Source organism: Salmo trutta, unplaced genomic scaffold (genome assembly GCF_901001165.1).
Source record: "Salmo trutta unplaced genomic scaffold, fSalTru1.1, whole genome shotgun sequence".
In the NCBI taxonomy this organism is placed as follows: domain Eukaryota; kingdom Metazoa; phylum Chordata; class Actinopteri; order Salmoniformes; family Salmonidae; genus Salmo; species Salmo trutta.
In genome coordinates this window covers 2489205-2508713 of record NW_021823237.1, presented here as the reverse complement: position 1 = coordinate 2508713, position 19509 = coordinate 2489205, and the positions used below count along the sequence as shown (strand labels likewise).

The window sequence follows — 19509 nt, the reverse complement described above, 5'->3', positions numbered from 1 at the left end:
TTAGAGGTCATATCAGGAAATTAGTCAAATTAAATATATTCATTAGGCCCTAATCTATGGAGGTCACATGACTGGGAATACAGATATGCATCGGTTGGTCACAGGTACCTTTAAAAAGAACAGGTAGGGGTGTGGATCAGGAAACCAGTCAGTATCTGGTGTCTCCACCATTTACCTCAAGCAGCGCGACACATCTCCTTCACATAGAGCTGATCAGGCTGTTGATTGGGGAATGTTGTCCCACTCCTCTTCAATGGCTGTGAGAAGTTACTGGATATTGGTGGGAACTGGAACACGCCGTTGTACATGTCGATCCAGAGCACCCTAAACATGCTCAATAGGTGACATGTCTGGTGAGTATGCAGGCCATGGAAGAACTGGGAGATTTTCAATTTCCAGGAAATGTGTACAGATCCTAGCAACATGGGGCTGTGCATTATCATGCTGAAACATGAGGTGATGGAGACTGATGAATGGCACCACAATGGGCCTCAGGATCTCCCCACGGTATCTCTGTTCATTCACCATGGGGCCCATACCATAACCCCACCTCCACCATGGGGCCCATACCATAACCCCACACCTCCACCATGGGGCCCATACCATAACCCCACCTCCACCATGGGGCCCATACCATAACCACACCTCCACCATGGGGCCCTCTGTTCACAACGTTGACATCAGCAAACCACACGACACCTGCGGTTCTGAGGCCGGTTGGATGTACTGCCAAATTCTCTAAAATGACATTGGAGGCTTATGGTAGAGAAATTAACATTACATTTTCTGGCAACAGCTTTGGTGGACATTTTTGCCGCCAGCATGCCAATTGTACGCTTCCTCAACTTGAGACCTCTGTGGCATTGAGTTGTGACAAAACTGCACACTCTAGAGTTGCCTTTTATTGTCCCCAGCACAAGGTGCACCCGTGTAGTGGTCATGCTGTTTAATCAGCTTCATGATATGCCACACCTGTCAGGTGGATGGATTTTCTTTAAAAAATATATTATTAACCCATTCACCACCCCCCTCTTCAGAGGACAAATACATGGTGTTTTTACAGCTTTTCTGCTACATTTTACACACATTTAGCGTACATGGTACTTTTATATAAAGCATTTACATAATAATTCATTACCAAACATCAACTCCGTAATCCCACCTCTCAGCCCATCCCACCCCTCAGCCCATCCCACCTCTCAGCCCATCCCACCCCTCAGCCCATCCCACCTCTCAGCCCCTCCCACCCCTCAGCCCATCCCACCTCTCAGCCCCTCTCAGCCCATCCCACCTCTCAGCCCATCCCGCCCCTCAGCCCATCCCACCTCTCAGCCCATCCCACCCCTCAGCCCATCCCACCTCTCAGCCCATCCCACCCCTCAGCCCATCCCACCTCTCAGCCCATCCCACCTCTCAGCCCCTCCCACCCCTCAGCCCATCCCACCTCTCAGCCCATCCCACCCCTTAGCCCATCCCACCTCTCAGCCCCTCCCACCCCTCAGCCCATCCCACCTCTCAGCCCATCCCACCCCTCAGCCCATCCCACCCCTCAGCCCATCCCGCCCCTCAGCCCATCCCGCCTCTCAGCCCATCCCACCCCTCAGCCCATCCCACCTCTCAGCCCATCCCACCTCTCAGCCCATCCCACCCCTCAGCCACTCTCAGCCAATCCCGCCCCTCAGCCACTCTTCCCCACCTATCACCATAGACCACCCTTGTTTGGTTTCCATGTTTTCCATAAATGTTTTACCTTTCTAATCGTATATTATCCACAGATTGTGAACTAAAGATGAAAACCTTTCCTACGAGTATTATTATATTATTGACTTGGATCATCTTGCCGAAGGAGAAAGGCTCACTAACAGGGATGTAAAGCTTGTTGTGCGTGTGGAGCATTTCTGGGATCATTTATTTCATCTCATGAAACATGGGATCAACACTTCAGATGTTGCCTTTATATTGTCGTCGGGTGGAATTGGATGGTGAAGCATCCAGAATAGCAAGACGAAGCAGTTCAGGCATTCTGGAAGACCCCCCCCATGGGACATGTCCCCCATGCCATTTCAGAATATGGGACATGTCCCCCCCATGCTATTTCAGAATATGGGACATGTCCCCCATGCCATTTCAGAATATGGGACATGTCCCCCCCATGCTATTTCAGAATATGGGACATGTCCCCCCATCCCTCAGTGGAAGCTGCACCCCATGCTATTTCAGAATATGGGACATGTCCCCCCATCCCTCAGTGGAAGCTGCACCCCATGCTATTTCAGAATATGGGACATGTCCCCCCCATGCCATTTCAGAATATGGGACATGTCCCCCCATCCCTCAGTGGAAGCTGCACCCCATGCTATTTCAGAATATGGGACATGTCCCCCCATGCCATTTCAGAATATGGGACATGTCCCCCCATGCTATTTCAGAATATGGGACATGTCCCCCCATGCTATTTCAGAATATGGGACATGTCCACCCCATGCTATTTCAGAATATGGGACATGTCCCCATCCCCCAGTGGAAGCTGCACCCCATGCTATTTCAGAATATGGGACATGTCCACCCCATGCTATTTCAGAATATGGGACATGTCCACCCCATGCTATTTCAGAATATGGGACATGTCCACCCCATGCTATTACAGAATATGGGACATGTCCCCCCCATGCTATTTCAGAATATGGGACATGTCCACCCCATGCTATTTCAGAATATGGGACATGTCCACCCCATGCTATTACAGAATATGGGACATGTCCACCCCATGCTATTACAGAATATGGGACATGTCCACCCCATGCTATTTCAGAATATGGGACATGTCCCCCAGTGGAAGCTGGACACCATGCTATTTCAGAATATGGGACATGTCCCCCCCATGCTATTTCAGAATATGGGACATGTCCACCCCATGCTATTACAGAATATGGGACATGTCCACCCCATGCTATTTCAGAATATGGGACATGTCCCCCAGTGGAAGCTGGACACCATGCTATTTCAGAATATGGGACATGTCCCCCCCATGCTATTTCAGAATATGGGACATGTCCACCCCATGCTATTTCAGAATATGGGACACATTAAATCAGAATGTGGACAAGATCAGGACAAAGGAGCAGGTATAACCGGGGATAAAGTGTCGGACGATCGACAGACGGTGCTAAAACACACCAGAGTAACAACTGTGGGAGTTTTTAATTACACATAAATAAAGTAAATGCAGATATAATTCACAGTGTCAGATGAATGAGAATCTGTCCTGTTCTTCGTGTGGTCAGCAGGCCGACGGTTACAACAGAAAACACCGGGACCTAGAAACTGTAAGGTGCTGTTCTGAGGCAGAGCTACCAGAGAATCTACCACACTGAGTGGACAAAACATTAAGAACACCTGCTCTATCCATGACAGACTGACCAGGTGAATCCAGGTGAAAGATTATGATCCCTTATTGATGTCACTTGTTAAATCCACTTCAATCAGAGTAGATGAAGGAGAGGAGACGGGTTAAAGAAGGATTTTGAAGCTTTCAGACATTTGAGACGTGGAGTTGCAACTCAATATTAGGAAGAGCTTAGTCCAGTCAGTGTGGCTCTGGCTGCAGGCTTTATGAAGTACATAGAACGGACAGTTTGGAAAGACCGTTCTGCAACACACACCCTCTCTCTCACACACACCCTCTCTCACACACACCCTCTCACACACACACACCCTCTCACACACACACACCCTCTCACACACACACACCCTCTCACACACACCCTCTCTCACACACACCCTCTCACACACACACACCCTCTCACACACACACACCCTCTCTCACACACACACCCTCTCTCACACACACACCCTCTCTCACACACACACCCTCTCTCACACACACACCCTCACGGTCAGGCCGGCCCCCACAGGAGCCCATGATGATGTCATAGTCTCACCTCTGACCAAAGAGAACATTTAAAGGGGAGGGGCTTAATGGCCAACTCAGCCAATCAGAAATAATGTCCAAAATGATGACATGTCCACTCTGCTGTTTGATTGGCTCCATCAGTGATGATGTTTTCCAGCTAAGTCAGAACCATCCTGGTTCTCTAGGATCAGATCTGAAGGAGAGAAGAAGAGGAGGATGAGAGAGAGAGGAGGAGGATGAGAGAGAAGAGGAGGAGGATGAGAGAGAAGAGGAGGAGGATGAGAGAGAAGAGGAGGAGGATGAGAGAGGAGGAGGATGAGAGAGAAGAGGAGGAGGATGAGAGAGGAGGATGAGAGAGAAGAGGAGGAGGATGAGAGAGGAGGAGGATGAGAGAGAAGAGGAGGATGAGAGAGGAGGATGAGAGAGAAGAGGAGGATGAGAGAGAGGAGGAGGAGGAGGATGAGAGAGGAGGAGGATGAGAGAGGAGGAGGAGGATGAGAGAGGAGGAGGAGGATGAGAGAGGAGGAGGAGGATGAGAGAGGAGGAGGATGAGAGAGAGGAGGATGAGAGAGAAGAGGAGGAGGATGAGAGAGAGGAGGATGAGAGAGAAGAGGAGGAGGATGAGAGAGCGAGAGCGAGTGTGTGTGTGTATATATATGTGTGGTGTGTAGGTGTAGGTGTGTGTGTGGTGTGTAGGTGTGTGTGTGTGTACGTGTGTGTGTGTGTGTGTGTGTGTGGTGTGTACCTGTCAGTGTGCTGCTGACATTTGTAGGAGAAACGATAAGCACCGCCCCCTTCGCTATCCCAGAATCCACCACCTGCTCCTCCTGAGAGGAAGACTCCAGGACCTTGGCAGTAAAACTGTCTGTCATTGGCTCCGGAGTCTCGGTGGCTCCGCCTTCTGAGGAACCAATCAGGAAGTTCTGCTCTGGCTCCTCCCCCTGCATCTCCACAACCAGCTGTGATTGGCAAAGAGGCTCTGGAGAGGTGTGGTCAGAGGTGACCGTCTGAATGATGACGCTGTCGTTGGAACAAAGACCCTCCGTCTGACAAAACAAAATGCTGCACTTAAAGTCAGAAAATAACTAGTTTCTATGGGAGAGAACATAATTTATAACAATATTACTAAGGACTAGTTCACCAGGGGTATATTACTAACTAAGGACTAGTTAACCAGGGGTATATTACTGACTAAGGACTAGTTCACCAGGGGTATATTACTGACTAAGGACTAGTTCACCAGGGGTATATTACTGACTAAGGACTAGTTCACCAGGGGTATATTACTAACTAAGGACTAGTTCACCAGGGGTATATTACTGACTAAGGACTAGTTCACCAGGGGTATATTACTGACTAAGGACTAGTTCACCAGGGGTATATTACTGACTAAGGACTAGTTCACCAGGGGTATATTACTAACTAAGGACTAGTTCACCAGGGGTATATTACTGACTAAGGACTAGTTCACCAGGGGTATATTACTGACTAAGGACTAGTTCACCAGGGGTATATTACTGACTAAGGACTAGTTCACCAGGGGTATATTACTAACTAAGGACTAGTTCACCAGGGGTATATGACTAACTAAGGACTAGTTCACCAGGGGTATATTACTAACTAAGGACTAGTTCACCAGGGGTATATTACTAAGGACTAGTTCACCAGGGGTATTTGACTAACTAAGGACTAGTTCACCAGTGAGAGTGATCGTTATTTATAATAATATTACTGAGGGAGTGAACGTTATTTATAATAATCGCTCACAAGTGTTTCTCTAAAAGCTGTCTGGGTTTAAATATCTTCTATTGTACAGAAAGCTTAATCAATTATTCAATTTTTTTTATTATTTTACCTTTATGTAACCAGGCAAGTCAGTTAAGAACAGATTCTTATTTTCAATGACGGCCTCCCGGGGGAACAGGGGGTAAACTGCCTTGTTCAGGGGGCAGAACGACAGATTTGTACTTTGTCAGCTTGGGGATTCGAACTTGCAACCTTTCGGTTACTAGTCCAACGCTCTAACCACTAGGCTACCCTGCCGCCGATTACTTCCTGTTACGTTCCCCAGCAAGAAAAACAAAAATTGTCGCTCAAAACAAGGGAATTAACAAAATGTCACTGACAAGCAAAACGAAACAGGTGGGGTTTTAGGAGGAGTTCTGAAACACACTCACTGAGAGGCTGTGTAGGATAATGTGTTCTGGGGACGAGGGCGAGGAGCTAGCCGTCAGGGTGACGGTGGGATTGCTGGAAAGACTGAGCGGCAGGCTCTGATTGGCTGCTGTCTGAAGGAAGTATGTCCCTGGAGTCCCTGTAGGGTGCAGGTGGAAAGACTACACACACACACGGTGATTGTTGTTGTGATATTAAAAGAGCATTACATGAACATTGTGTCTGTATCTAAAGGTAATATTATGGTCCAACTCACAGGGAGGATCTGTAAGGTCTGCAGAGCAGCAGTGTTGAGGGTGATGGTCTCTGTGTCACTGGTACCAGCACCGTCTGAGGCTGATAGAGATGCCAGTCAGTACACACACACACACACACACACACACACACACACACACACACACACACACACACACACACACACACAGTCTGAGGCTGATAGAGATGCCAGTCAGTACACACACACACACACACACTCTTCCCCTCCCCTGTACTGACCGAGGTGTGTGATCTGCAGTGGGATCTGCAGCGCTGTGACGGGCCGGGGGGTGGAGCTACAGCACTCCTCCAATCGCGTGACTCGGATCTGCAGGGAAGGGCTACCTGGCCCCGCCCCTAACGGCACCTGATTCTCCATCAACTCCTGAAGACCCTTCAGTAACACTACACACACACACACACACACACACACACACACACCACACAGACACACCACACACACAGTATTATCTGCAGTAGTAACAATATCACTAGTTTGTTATTGTGTATGATTTAAACATGTTGCTGATACTGGATATGAGAGGTTAGAGGTGAGGAGAGGTAAGGGTCAGGGGTTAGAGGTGAGGAGAGGTAAGGGTCAGGGGTTAGAGGTGAGGAGAGGTAAGGGGTTAGTGGTGAGGAGAGGTTAGGGTCAGGGGTTAGAGGTGAGGAGAGGTAAGGGTCAGGGGTTAGTGGTGAGGAGAGGTTAGGGTCAGGGGTTAGAGGTGAGGAGAGGTAAGGGTCAGGGGTTAGTGGTGAGGAGAGGTTAGGGTCAGGGGTTAGAGGTGAGGAGAGGTTAGGGTCAGGGGTTAGTGGTGAGGAGAGGTTAGGGTCAGGGGTTAGTGGTGAGGAGAGGTTAGGGTCAGGGGTTAGAGGTGAGGAGAGGTAAGGGTCAGGGGTTAGTGGTGAGGAGAGGTTAGGGTCAGGGGTTAGAGGTGAGGAGAGGTAAGGGTCAGGGGTTAGAGGTGAGGAGAGGTAAGGGTCAGGGGTTAGAGGTGAGGAGAGGTAAGGGTCAGGGGTTAGAGGTGAGGGTCAGGGGTTAGAGGTGAGGAGAGGTAAGGGTCAGGGGTTAGAGGAGAGGTAAGGGTCAGGGGTTAGAGGAGAGGTAAGGGTCAGGGGTTAGAGGTGAGGGTCAGGGGTTAAAGGTGAGGGTCAGGGGTTAGAGGTGAGGGTCAGGGGTTAGAGGTGAGGGTCAGGGGTTAGAGGTGAGGGTCAGGGGTTAGAGGTGAGGGTCAGGGGTTAAAGGTGAGGGTCAGGGGTTAAAGGTGAGGGTCAGGGGTTAAAGGTGAGGGTCAGGGGTTAAAGGTGAGGGTCGGGGGTTAAAGGTGAGGGTCAGGGGTTAGAGGTGAGGGTCAGGGTCAGGGGTTAAAGGTGAGGGTCAGGGGTTAAAGGTGAGGGTCAGGGGTTAAAGGTGAGGGTCAGGGGTTAAAGGTGAGGGTCAGGGGTTAAAGGTGAGGGTCAGAGGCGTTACCGTGGAAGGGCAGTTCCTTGTGATTGGCTACTTGTCTCTTGATGCTCCACCACTTAGATCTGAGCCACTGAGGAGAGCGAACACTGCTCCACCCCCCTGCTAGCTCCTCCCACTTTAACTCATTCTCATCATCCACATCCAACTCCACTATCCTGCACACACACACGCACACACACACACACACACACACACACACACACACACACACACACACACACACACACACACACACACACACACACACACACACACACATACACAGTAAGCCAGAAGAAGTAAACACCAGATGTAGGTACTTTCATCAATAAAGCTGGTTTGAATTCTACATTCGAATACTGTAATTACCCACCCAGACCCCCACTACCCAGACCCCCACCACCCAGACCCCCCCACCACCCAGACCCCCCACCACCCAGACCCCCACCACCCAGACCCAACACCCAGACCCCCCAACACCCAGACCCCCACCACCCAGACCCCCACTACCCAGACCCCCCAACACCCAGACCCCCCAACACCCAGACCCCCACCACCCAGACCCCCACCCAGACCCCCCCAACACCCAGACCCCCACCACCCAGACCCCCACCACCCAGACCCTCACCCCCCCACCACCCACCCAGACCCCACTACCCAGACCCCCACCCCCCAGACCCCCACCCCCCAGACCCACCCCATCCAAACCCCTCCCTACCTGTGTACTAAGCTGAGATCCTGGTCTTTGGTCCACTCCGTCCCTCCACTCTGTTTCCAGTTGAGGTAGTTGAGCCATTTAGAGCGACACTGTTTCTCCGACCGCGTTCCCACCAGATCAGCTACAGCCGCCCAGGACACCCCCCCCGTCACCGCACGGCCTGGACACACACCCGCCAGCGCATACACACTGTCCGATAGACGCCTCTCCTCTTCCTCACTCCACTTCCCTACACACACAGACAACTGTAAGTCCCGCTTCCTAAAGCATGAACCCTCCAGGACAAATATCTGACCTGCTTCCTAAAGCATAAACCCTCCAGGAGAATAATCTGACCTGCATCCTAAAGCATAAACCCTCCAGGATAAAGTATCTGACCTGCTTCCTAAAGCATAAACCCTCCAGGAGAATAATCTGACCTGCTTCCTAAAGCATAAACCCTCCAGGATAAAGTATCTGACCTGCTTCCTAAAGCATAAACCCTCCAGGAGAATAATCTGACCTGCTTCCTAAAGCATAAACCCTCCAGGATAAAGGTTCTGACCTGCTTCCTAAAGCATAAACCCTCCAGGACAAATATCTGACTTGCTTCCTAAAGCATAAACCCTCCAGGATAAAGTATCTGACCTGCTTCCTAAAGCATAAACCCTCCAGGAGAATAATCTGACCTGCTTCCTAAAACCTAAACCCTCCAGGATAAAGTGTCTGACCTGCTTCCTAAAGCATAAACCCTCCAGGACAAATATCTGACTTGCTTCCTAAAGCATAAACCCTCCAGGATAAAGTATCTGACCTGCTTCCTAAAGCATAAACCCTCCAGGAGAATAATCTGACCTGCTTCCTAAAACCTAAACCCTCCAGGATAAAGTGTCTGACCTGCTTCCTAAAGCATAAACCCTCCAGGACAAATATCTGACTTGCTTCCTAAAGCATAAACCCTCCAGGATAAAGTATCTGACCTGCTTCCTAAAGCATAAACCCTCCAGGACAAAGTATCTGACCTGCTTCCTAAAGCATAAACCCTCCAGGAGTATAATCTGACCTGCTTCCTAAAGCCTAAACCCTCCAGGATAAAGTGTCTGACCTGCTTCCTAAAGCATAAACCCTCCAGGATAAAGTGTCTGACCTGCTTCCTAAAGCATAAACCCTCCAGGATAAAGTGTCTGACCTGCTTCCTAAAGCATAAACCCTCCAGGATAAAGTGTCTGACCTGCTTCCTAAAGCATAAACCCTCCAGGATAAAGTGTCTGACCTGCTTCCTAAAGCATAAACCCTCCAGGACAAATATCTGACTTGCTTCCTAAAGCATAAACCCTCCAGGATAAAGTGTCTGACCTGCTTCCTAAAGCATAAACCCTCCAGGATAAAGTGTCTGACCTGCTTCCTAAAGCATAAACCCTCCAGGATAAAGTATCTGACCTGCTTCCTAAAGCATAAACCCTCCAGGATAAAGTATCTGACCTGTGTTGCAGGTGTCCTTCATTAGTCGGCAGCGGTCTTTAACAGACGAGGCGCTGCGACCCAGAGCGGCTCCTATGGTGGCCCAGTCGTTACCATGCTTCTGTCTCAGCCTGAACACAAACACATCCTCAGACTGCAGCACATGTTGACTGGAGACGCATTTAGAGGAGGAAGTGATGTCATACTCACTCTTTCAGCTTGTTGATCTCCTCAGGAGAGTACCTTCACAATAACAACAACAACATCAGATCACACACACCAACACACTAAAACTCTGGGGGGGCTATGATGATGTGGTGAGGGGGGGCTATGATGATGATGTGGTGGGGGGGGAGGGGCTATGATGATGATGATGTGGGGGGAGGGGCTATGATGATGTGGTAGGGAGGGGCTATGATGATGTGGGGTGGAGGGGCTATGATGATGATGTGGTGGGGAGGGGCTATGATGATGTGGGGGGGCTATGATAATGTGGGGGGAGGGGCTATGATGATGATGATGTGGGGGGGGCTATGATGATGATGATGATGTGGGGGGAGGGGCTATGATGATGTGGGGGGAGGGGCTATGATAATGTGGTGAGGAGGGGCTATGATAATGTGGTGGGGAGGGGCTATGATGATGTGGGGGGAGGGGTTATGATGATGTGGGGGGGAGGGGTTGATGATGATGTGGGGGGAGGGGTTATGATGCTGTGGGGGGGAGGGGCTATGATGATGTGGTGGGGAGTGGTTATGATGATGTGGGGGGAGGGGCTATGATGATGTGGGGGGGAGGGGTTATGATGATGATGTGGGAGGTGCTATGATGATGTGGTGGGGAGGGGTTATGATGATGATGTGGGAGGGGCTATGATGCTGTGGGGGGAGGGGTTATGATGATGTGGGGGGAGGGGCTATGATGTGGGGGGAGGGGCTATGATGATGATGTGGGGGGGAGGGGCTATGATGATGTGGGGGGGAGGGGTTATGATGATGTGGGGGGGAGGGGTTATGATGATGTGGGGGGGAGGGGTTATGATGATGTGGGGGGGAGGGGTTATGATGATGTGGGGGGAGGGGTTATGATGATGTGGGGGGGAGGGGTTATGATGATGTGGGGGGGAGGGGTTATGATGATGTGGGGGGAGGGGCTATGATGATGTGGGGGGGAGGGGCTATGATGATGTGGGGGGAGGGGCTATGGTGATGTGGGGGAGGGGCTATGGTGATGTGGGGGAGGGGCTATGGTGATGTGGGGGGAGGGGCTATGATGATGTGGGGGGGGCTATGATGATGTGGGAGGGGCTATGATGATGTGGGGGGAGGGGCTATGATGATGTGGGGGGGCTATGATGATGTGGGAGGGGCCATGATGATGTGGGAGGGGTGAGTACTGACTTGCCCACATGGTTGCGGTTATCGTACATGCGGAGGACTCGTCGGTAGACGGCGAACAGCGGGCGGTTCAGACCCCAGGCCACGCTGCGGTAGAAATCCTTACGCTCCTCCTTAGACATCTCAAAGATGATCTCAGCTGGGTCCTCCATTCCCCGACCCTGCACAGACACACGGCTAGGACAGACTCCCGGACACCTGCTGGGAACTCACCGTGAGGGTGGGTGTGGTGTGTGTGTGTGTGTGTGCGTGTGTGTATGTGTGTGTGTGTACCTGTTTGAGAGGTGTGTGTGTGTGTGTGTGTGTGTGCGTGCGTGTGTGTGTGTACCTGTTTGAGAGGTGTGTGTGTGTGTGTGTGTGTATGTGCGTGTGTACCTGTTTGAGAGGTGTGTGTGTGTGTGTGTGTGTGTGTGTGTGTACCTGTTTGAGAGGTGTGTGTGTGTGTGTGTGTGTGTGTGTACCTGTTTGAGAGGTGTGTGTGTGTGTGTGTGTGTGTGTGTACCTGTTTGAGAGGTGTGTGTGTGTGTGTGTGTGTGTGTGTGTGTGTACCTGTTTGAGAGGTGTGTGTGTGTGTGTGTGTGTGTGTGTACCTGTTTGAGAGGTGTGTGTGTGTGTGTGTGTGTGTGTACCTGTTTGAGAGGTGTGTGTGTGTGTGTGTGTGTGTGTGTGTACCTTCACATATTGTTGGATGTTGCTCATCAGGAGGTCGATCTCCTCTTTAGACCACATGCCTTGTTTCCACTTATGACCTGCAGACAAACAACCAATCACAGCCTCTGTTAGCACACTGACCAATCACAGCCTGCGTAAACCCACTGACCAAACATAAATATATGTAGCGAGCTCAATGTGCACCTTTGTTAACCAGAGTGTCTTTATCCTCCTTGGTGGTGAACCAGGCCTGGCTGACAGGAGATATCTCTTCACTGTTCTGAGGATCCTCACTCTGCAAGATCTACACACAGACACACACCCACACACACGCACAGAGAGACAGACACACACACAAAGTGTAAAGAAAAATGAAGAGGAGAGGAGAGAATGAGAGGAGGAGAGGAGAGGAGAGAGAATGAAAGGAGGAGAGGAGAGAGAGAGAGGAGGAGAGAGAGGAGAGGAGAGAGAGAGGAGGAGAGGAGAGAATGAGAGGAGGAGAGGAGAGAGAGAGAGGAGGAGAGGAGAGAGAGAGGAGGAGAGGAGAGAGAGGAGGAGAGGAGGAGAGGAGAGAGGAGGAAAGGAGAGAGGAGGAAAGGAGAGAGAGAGAGAGGAGGAAAGGAGAGAGAGAGGAGGAGAGGAGAGAGAGAGAGGAGGAGAGGAGAGAGAGAGGAGGAGAGGAGAGAGAGAGAGGAGGAGAGAGAGGAGAGGAGAGGAGAGAATGAGAGGAGGAGAGGAGAGAGAGTGAGAGGAGGAGAGGAGAGGAGAGAGAGGAGGAGAGAATGAGAGAATGAGAGGAGGAGAGGAGAGAATGAGAGGAGAGGAGGAGAGGAGAGAGGGTGAGAGGTCGTGGAAGGGTTTGTTAGGTACCTGTATCTGGGCCTCCCCCTCTTCTGTAATGTCACTGTCGGCGGTGGCGGTCATAGTCACCTCGAAGCTCTCATCTCCCTCTGACACTGAAGAGACACACACAAAGGTACAGACACACCTATACAATGTGATATTGTTGTATGGTTGTATTAAACATGTTGTATTGTAGACATGTAGTGGTGTAATAATGTTATGTACTGTTTTATATTTAGTTTTATATGTAATGTAAGTGCTTTAATATGTTTGGACACCAGGAAGAGTAGCTGCTGCCTTGGCAGGAACTAATGTGGATCCATAATAAACCCCAGGAAGAGTAGCTGCTGCCTTGGCAGGAACTAATGGGGATCCATAATAAACCCCAGGAAGAGTAGCTGCTGCCTTGGCAGGAACTAATGGGGATCCATAATAAACCCCAGGAAGAGTAGCTGCTGCCTTGGCAGGAAACTAATGGGGATCCATAATAAACCCCAGGAAGAGTAGCTGCTGCCTTGGCAGGAACTAATGGGGATCCATAATAAACCCCAGGAAGAGTAGCTGCTGCCTTGGCAGGAACTAATGGGGATCCATAATAAACCCCAGGAGAGAGTAGCTGCTGCCTTGGCAGGAACTAATGGGGATCCATAATAAACCCCAGGAAGAGTAGCTGCTGCCTTGGCAGGAACTAATGGGGATCCATAATAACCCCAGGAAGAGTAGCTGCTGCCTTAGCAGGAACTAATGGGGATCCATAATAAACCCCAGGAAGAGTAGCTGCTGCCTTGACAGGAACTAATGGGGATCCATAATAAACCCCAGGAAGAGTAGCTGCTTGCCTTGGCAGGAACTAATGGGGATCCATAATAAACCCCAGGAAGAGTAGCTGCTGCCTTGGCAGGAACAAATGGGGATCCATAATAAACCCCAGGAAGAGTAGCTGCTGCCTTGGCAGGAACTAATGGGGATCCATAATAAACCCCAGGAAGAGTAGCTGCTGCCTTGGCAGGAACTAATGGGGATCCATAATAAACCCCAGGAAGAGTAGCTGCTGCCTTGACAGGAACTAATGGGGATCCATAATAAACCCCAGGAAGAGTAGCTGCTGCCTTGGCAGGAACTAATGGGGATCCATAATAAACCCCAGGAAGAGTAGCTGCTGCCTTGGCAGGAACAAATGGGGATCCATAATAAACCCCAGGAAGAGTAGCTGCTGCCTTGGCAGGAACTAATGGGGATCCATAATAAACCCCAGGAAGAGTAGCTGCTGCCTTGGCAGGAACTAATGGGGATCCATAATAAACCCCAGGAAGAGTAGCTGCTGCCTTGGCAGGAACTAATGGGGATCCATAATAAACCCCAGGAAGAGTAGCTGCTGCCTTGGCAGGAACTAATGGGGATCCATAATAAACCCCAGGAAGAGTAGCTGCTGTCTTGACAGGAACTAATGGGGATCCATAATAAACCCCAGGAAGAGTAGCTGCTGTCTTGGCAGGAACTAATGGGGATCCATAATAAACCCCAGGAAGAGTAGCTGCCGCCTTGGCAGGAAGTAATGGGGATCCATAATAAACCCCAGGAAGAGTAGCTGCTGCCTTGACAGGAAGTAAAGAGGAAATACAAATACACTGTAAGACATCACACCCTGTCAGCAAACCACAACAGACAGGACAGTGTGTTTCTGTAACTCACTAAGGAGGGGGACCCCGACAGGCAGGACAGTGTGTTTCTGTACCTCACTAGGGAGGGGGACCCCGACAGGCAGGACAGTGTGTTTCTGTACCTCACTAGGGAGGGGGACCCCGACAGGCAGGACAGTGTGTTTCTGTACCTCACAAGGGAGGGGGACCCCGACAGGCAGGACAGTGTGTTTCTGTACCTCACTAGGGAGGGGGACCCCGACAGGCAGGACAGTGTGTTTCTGTAACTCACTAGGGAGGGGGACCCCGACAGGCAGGACAGTGTGTTTCTGTAACTCACTAGGGAGGGGGACCCCGACAGGCAGAACAGTGTGTTTCTGTACCTCACTAGGGAGGGGGACCCCGACAGGACAGTGTGTTTCTGTACCTCACTAGGGAGGGGGACCCCGACAGGCAGGACAGTGTGTTTCTGCTACCTCACTAGGGAGGGGGACCCCGACAGGCAGGACAGTGTGTTTCTGTTCCTCACTAGGGAGGGGGACCCCGACAGGCAGGACAGTGTGTTTCTGTACCTCACTAGGGAGGGGGACCCCGACAGGCAGGACAGTGTGTTTCTGTAACTCACTAGGGAGGGGGACCCCGACAGGCAGGACAGTGTGTTTCTGTACCTCACTAGGGAGGGGGACCCCGACAGGCAGGACAGTGTGTTTCTGTACCTCACTAGGGAGGGGGACCCCGACAAGCAGGACAGTGTGTTTCTGTACCTCACTAGGGAGGGGGACCCCGACAGGCAGGACAGGTGTTTCTGTACCTCACTAGGGAGGGGGACCCCGACAGGCAGGACAGTGTGTTTCTGTAACTCACTAGGGAGGGGGACCCCGACAGGCAGGACAGTGTGTTTCTGTAACTCACTAGGGAGGGGGACCCCGACAGGCAGGACAGTGTGTTTCTGTACCTCACTAGGGAGGGGGACCCCGACAGGCAGGACAGTGTGTTTCTGTAACTCACTAGGGAGGGGGACCCCGACAGGCAGGACAGTGTGTTTCTGTACCTCACTAGGGAGGGGGACCCCGACAGGACAGTGTGTTTCTGTAACTCACTAGGGAGGGGGACCCCGACAGGCAGGACAGTGTGTTTCTGTAACTCACTAGGGAGGGGGACCCCGACAGGCAGGACAGTGTGTTTCTGTAACTCACTAGGGAGGGGGACCACAGAGAAATGAGGGGCGGAGTCTTTCTCTGTCTGTTCCTCATTGGTCAGACACAGTCTCTTCTGGATCGGCTCAGAGTCCTCATCTGCGCGCGCACAACACACACACACACAAAAACACACACACACACACACACACACACACACACACACACACACACACACACACACACACACACTCATCTGAAAGGAGGCACGTACCTGTCGTTCTGCCCCTGAACAAGGCAGTTAACCCACTGTTCCTAGGCCATTCATCTACACCAGTGCCATGATTACTGTATATATGTGATAACCTTTAGATGCTTGCAATGCGCAATGATGGAAATGGAGCTGTGCTGCTTTAGTTGTCAGGCTGAGAACTGGCTGCACCTGCTGAGAGTCAGGCAGGCTCATGGACGAGATAGCAGAGTGAGAATCCACAGTCTACACATGTTTCTCTCACCTTAGATACTCTGGATCTAATCCAATGTATGATTGACGGTAGGTTGCCCACGCCAACTAGTATAAGGAGTGTTGTCTCCTGTTTCGCCACACAGATCTTTACTATAGACTACTGAGGTATTCTGGATGTGAATCTCTGCAATTGCAATTTATTACTAAAGAGTTTTATACCAAGGTTCCTGTGTCATCTGTCTAGAAGACTGGTAGTTGAAGGAAACTTACATCACCCCAAGCAAAAGGACCACCCAACATGTTCCCATGTGGAAAATCATGGGCGCATTCAACACTGAAGCCAACTTTATAGGGGAGTCAAGACTGTCTGACCTACTAACCGCCCTGCATCATAACTAACCAGCCCTGCATCATAACTAACCACCCTGCATCATAACTAACCACCCTGCATCATAACTAACTACCCTGCATCATAACTAACCAGCCCTGCATCATAACTAACCGCCCTGCATCATAACTAACCAGCCCTGCATCATAACTAACTAACCACTTACCATGTGGAAGGTAATGTGTGTGTTACCGTGTGGAGGATAATGTGTGTGTTACCGTGTGGAGGACAGTGTAGGATGATGCTGCCGTCGCTGTCCTGGGTGAGAGTGACAGAGTTGACAGATTCCAGGGTCACCGAGTCCTCATCTTCCCCCGTGCTCATACTGAAACACACACACACACACACACTTCAACTCCACTGATGGCATATCTTTCCTGACACGCATGCTATTTATTTATAATAGTTGCTCATTTAGATGGGCAGTACAATCAGGAAATAGGACACAAGGAGGCCCAGGATCTGGATCAGTGAATCTCTCTCAACTGAGTAAAATATAACAAACTGTGTACTGTGAATACCATGTAGCTAGCTGAACCTGTGAATACCATGTAGCTAGCTGAGCCGGTGAATACCATGTAGCTAGCTGAGCCTGTGAATACCATGTAGCTAGCTGAGCCTGTGAATACCATGTAGCTAGCTGAGCCTGTGAATACCATGTAGCTAGCTGAGCCTATGGATACCATGTAGCTAGCTGAGCCTATGGATACCATGTAGCTAGCTGAGCCTATGGATATCATGTAGCTAGCTGAGCCTATGGATACCATGTAGCTAGCTGAGCCTGTGGATACCATGTAGCTAGCTGAGCCTATGGATACCATGTAGCTAGCTGAGCCTGTGGATATCATGTAGGGAAGCTTGTTCAGCCCCAGATCAGTGAATGACAGGAGAAGAGACGAGTGAAGGAAGCCAACTAATAGGAATGAGATGCACCCAGTCGTAGTAGTGGTACTAGCTAGCTGCTAGCTAATGCACTTTGGCTAAAAGACGAATTATTTAACTAGCTTCGTTCGTTCAGTAAGGCTTTTATAGTTACGGCTGTGTCTTAGTCAAAATAGATGCTTTACAACAAAGGCCACCTCAAATAAAAATAACTTGGCCATATACACAGGGTACTACGAGGTTATTGAAGTAGATATGTACATACAGGTAGGGGTAAAGTAACTAGGCAACGGGATAGATAAAACAGTAGCAGCAACGTATACATGATTACACAACCAGGCTATTGGCAGTTGGAGGCCCTGTGCTGGTAGTTAACGTTAGCCATAGCACATCATGCTAACTAGCTAGCATGCCCAGCTAAATGAAAGAAGACGAAAAGTCTCCGACGCCATGTTAGATCAGAGCAGCTTGTGGTGTCTACATTTCAGCGTGTTATTGTGTTGTGTTTATGTTGCAGCCCGTTTCATCATTGGCTCTATCCTTTTACCACATCGAGCCTCAAGCAGAAACTGAATTATACGTTTGATTTTGTTACTTACTTCCTGTTTTTGGTCCGGGCACTTCGGAGAGACCAGGATGGAGGCAAATGCCAGGATGGAGAACCTCTCTGGTGGAGTTTCCGCTAGATAACACAGCCACAAAGGCCAAATCGTAAAAATTCATGAAAAAAATGTCTTAATTTAATGTTAGGGCTATGTATAAGGTTAGCAGTGTTAGTTTTAAAATCATAATTTAAGAATATATTCTGTAGAAATAGGCGGGGGGTTATGACTTTGTGGCTGTGTTAACTAGTGACGACCCTCTAGTAGAGAAGGCATGAGGGTTGCCAGATAAGGTGGAAAAACAAAGTTTCTTCAGTTGCTTTGGTCAGAGAGGAAGAGGCAAAGTACTTCGCCCGAAATCTGTCCACGATAAATAAGACCACGAATTGAGAAATGTTCGTATAGAGGTCAATGAGTGTCAAATTTGGTCAACAAAAAAGGTAATTGCTAATTTGCTTCATGAGGCTTATTTGATCCAATAGAAGTTTCGTAATGGTTAGGTTGTGTTATGAATGCACTGATGCAGGTGGAAATGTAGCATTTCAGCAACTTTAAAAAAAATGACATTGCCATTGAGGGCTTCCACCATTTTAAAGTAGTCAACTGGGTGGGGATTTCTATTAGTTGAAGGAAATCAGCCAATGAAGAAGAAAATTGACTACTTTAAAATGGAGATAGCCTTAATGGCGATGCCCATGCTGTCACAGATGCTATAATGGCACAGATACAAAGATGAGTCCTCTATCTCTCTCTCTATGGCCAGTTGTTCACCGCTATTTGCCCTATCATTGGCTATAATGGTCCTACCTGATCTTGCCTCCTCCCACTTCCATCTTTGAGGACATGTATTTCCATTGTTAGAGCAGTCAATCGACTATATTGTCAATATAATAGACAGTCTTTGCTTTGGTTCAAATCTAAAGGTGTCCAACAAACTAAAGGTCTCCAAACTGTCAACGGATCTCAACAAAATAAAATGGAACATTTGTTTATGATTTTGGAGTGGGACAACTTTTCCAACTAGAATAATTAAAAATATAAACTTATCTGGCAACCCGGAGCATTCACATTGCTCTATCGTCAGTCATCGGACTAGAATCATTTTGGTATAAACGATTTTTGAAAGAGCTCTAACATGTCGGAGAGTAAGTATATAGAAATCACGTATTTGATAAATAATAAATATTGTATAATGGAGGATTCTGTGTTAACTCATTTGCAGCTTGCAATCAGCTCAGACACACACCTGATCCCATCAAATACCAACTGGAATAAGGTATTGCTTGTGATTTATTGGAAGGAAAGCTTGGAGCAAATTCATCAAGGGACAGTATTACAGTTCAATAGATTTTTTTTTTATTTTTTTTTATTTATGTAAATAAAATAAGGCTTTAACAGAGGATTTGATAGGATAGATAAACTGAAATAACTGAACTATGAATATGATTGAATATATTTTACATCTCTTGTTCTCTCATGTGCATGTTATAATTAAGGATCCCATTTAGTTCCTGCCAAGGCAGAAGCTACTCTTCCTGGGGTTTATTATGGATCCC

At 49.3% G+C, this 19509-nt stretch overlaps 1 protein-coding gene across 3 annotated transcripts; it reads right to left on the bottom strand.

The window, feature by feature from the left end:
* Positions 1 to 3797: 3797 nt before the first annotated feature.
* On the bottom strand, positions 3798 to 18058 carry dmtf1 (cyclin D binding myb-like transcription factor 1). 3 transcript variants are annotated; one of them, XM_029748347.1, is made up of 16 exons: positions 17951 to 18058; positions 16688 to 16794; positions 15676 to 15774; positions 12867 to 12952; positions 12201 to 12300; positions 12018 to 12094; positions 11349 to 11506; positions 10159 to 10191; positions 9970 to 10079; positions 8509 to 8737; positions 7815 to 7966; positions 6584 to 6748; positions 6345 to 6424; positions 6091 to 6249; positions 4659 to 4959; positions 3798 to 4106 (listed from the first exon to the last, which is right to left on the bottom strand). In XM_029748347.1, the coding sequence occupies exons 2-16, from the start codon at positions 16791 to 16793 to the stop codon at positions 4051 to 4053; spliced, it is 1911 nt and encodes a 636-aa protein (XP_029604207.1). In that variant the 5' UTR covers position 16794; positions 17951 to 18058; the 3' UTR covers positions 3798 to 4050. The 3 variants fall into 3 exon arrangements, with proteins under 3 accessions (XP_029604207.1, XP_029604208.1, XP_029604209.1); XM_029748348.1 differs by lacking the exon at positions 15676 to 15774; XM_029748349.1 differs by lacking the exons at positions 16688 to 16794; positions 17951 to 18058 and having other exon boundaries at positions 12867 to 12984; positions 15676 to 15760.
* Positions 18059 to 19509: the final 1451 nt, after the last annotated feature.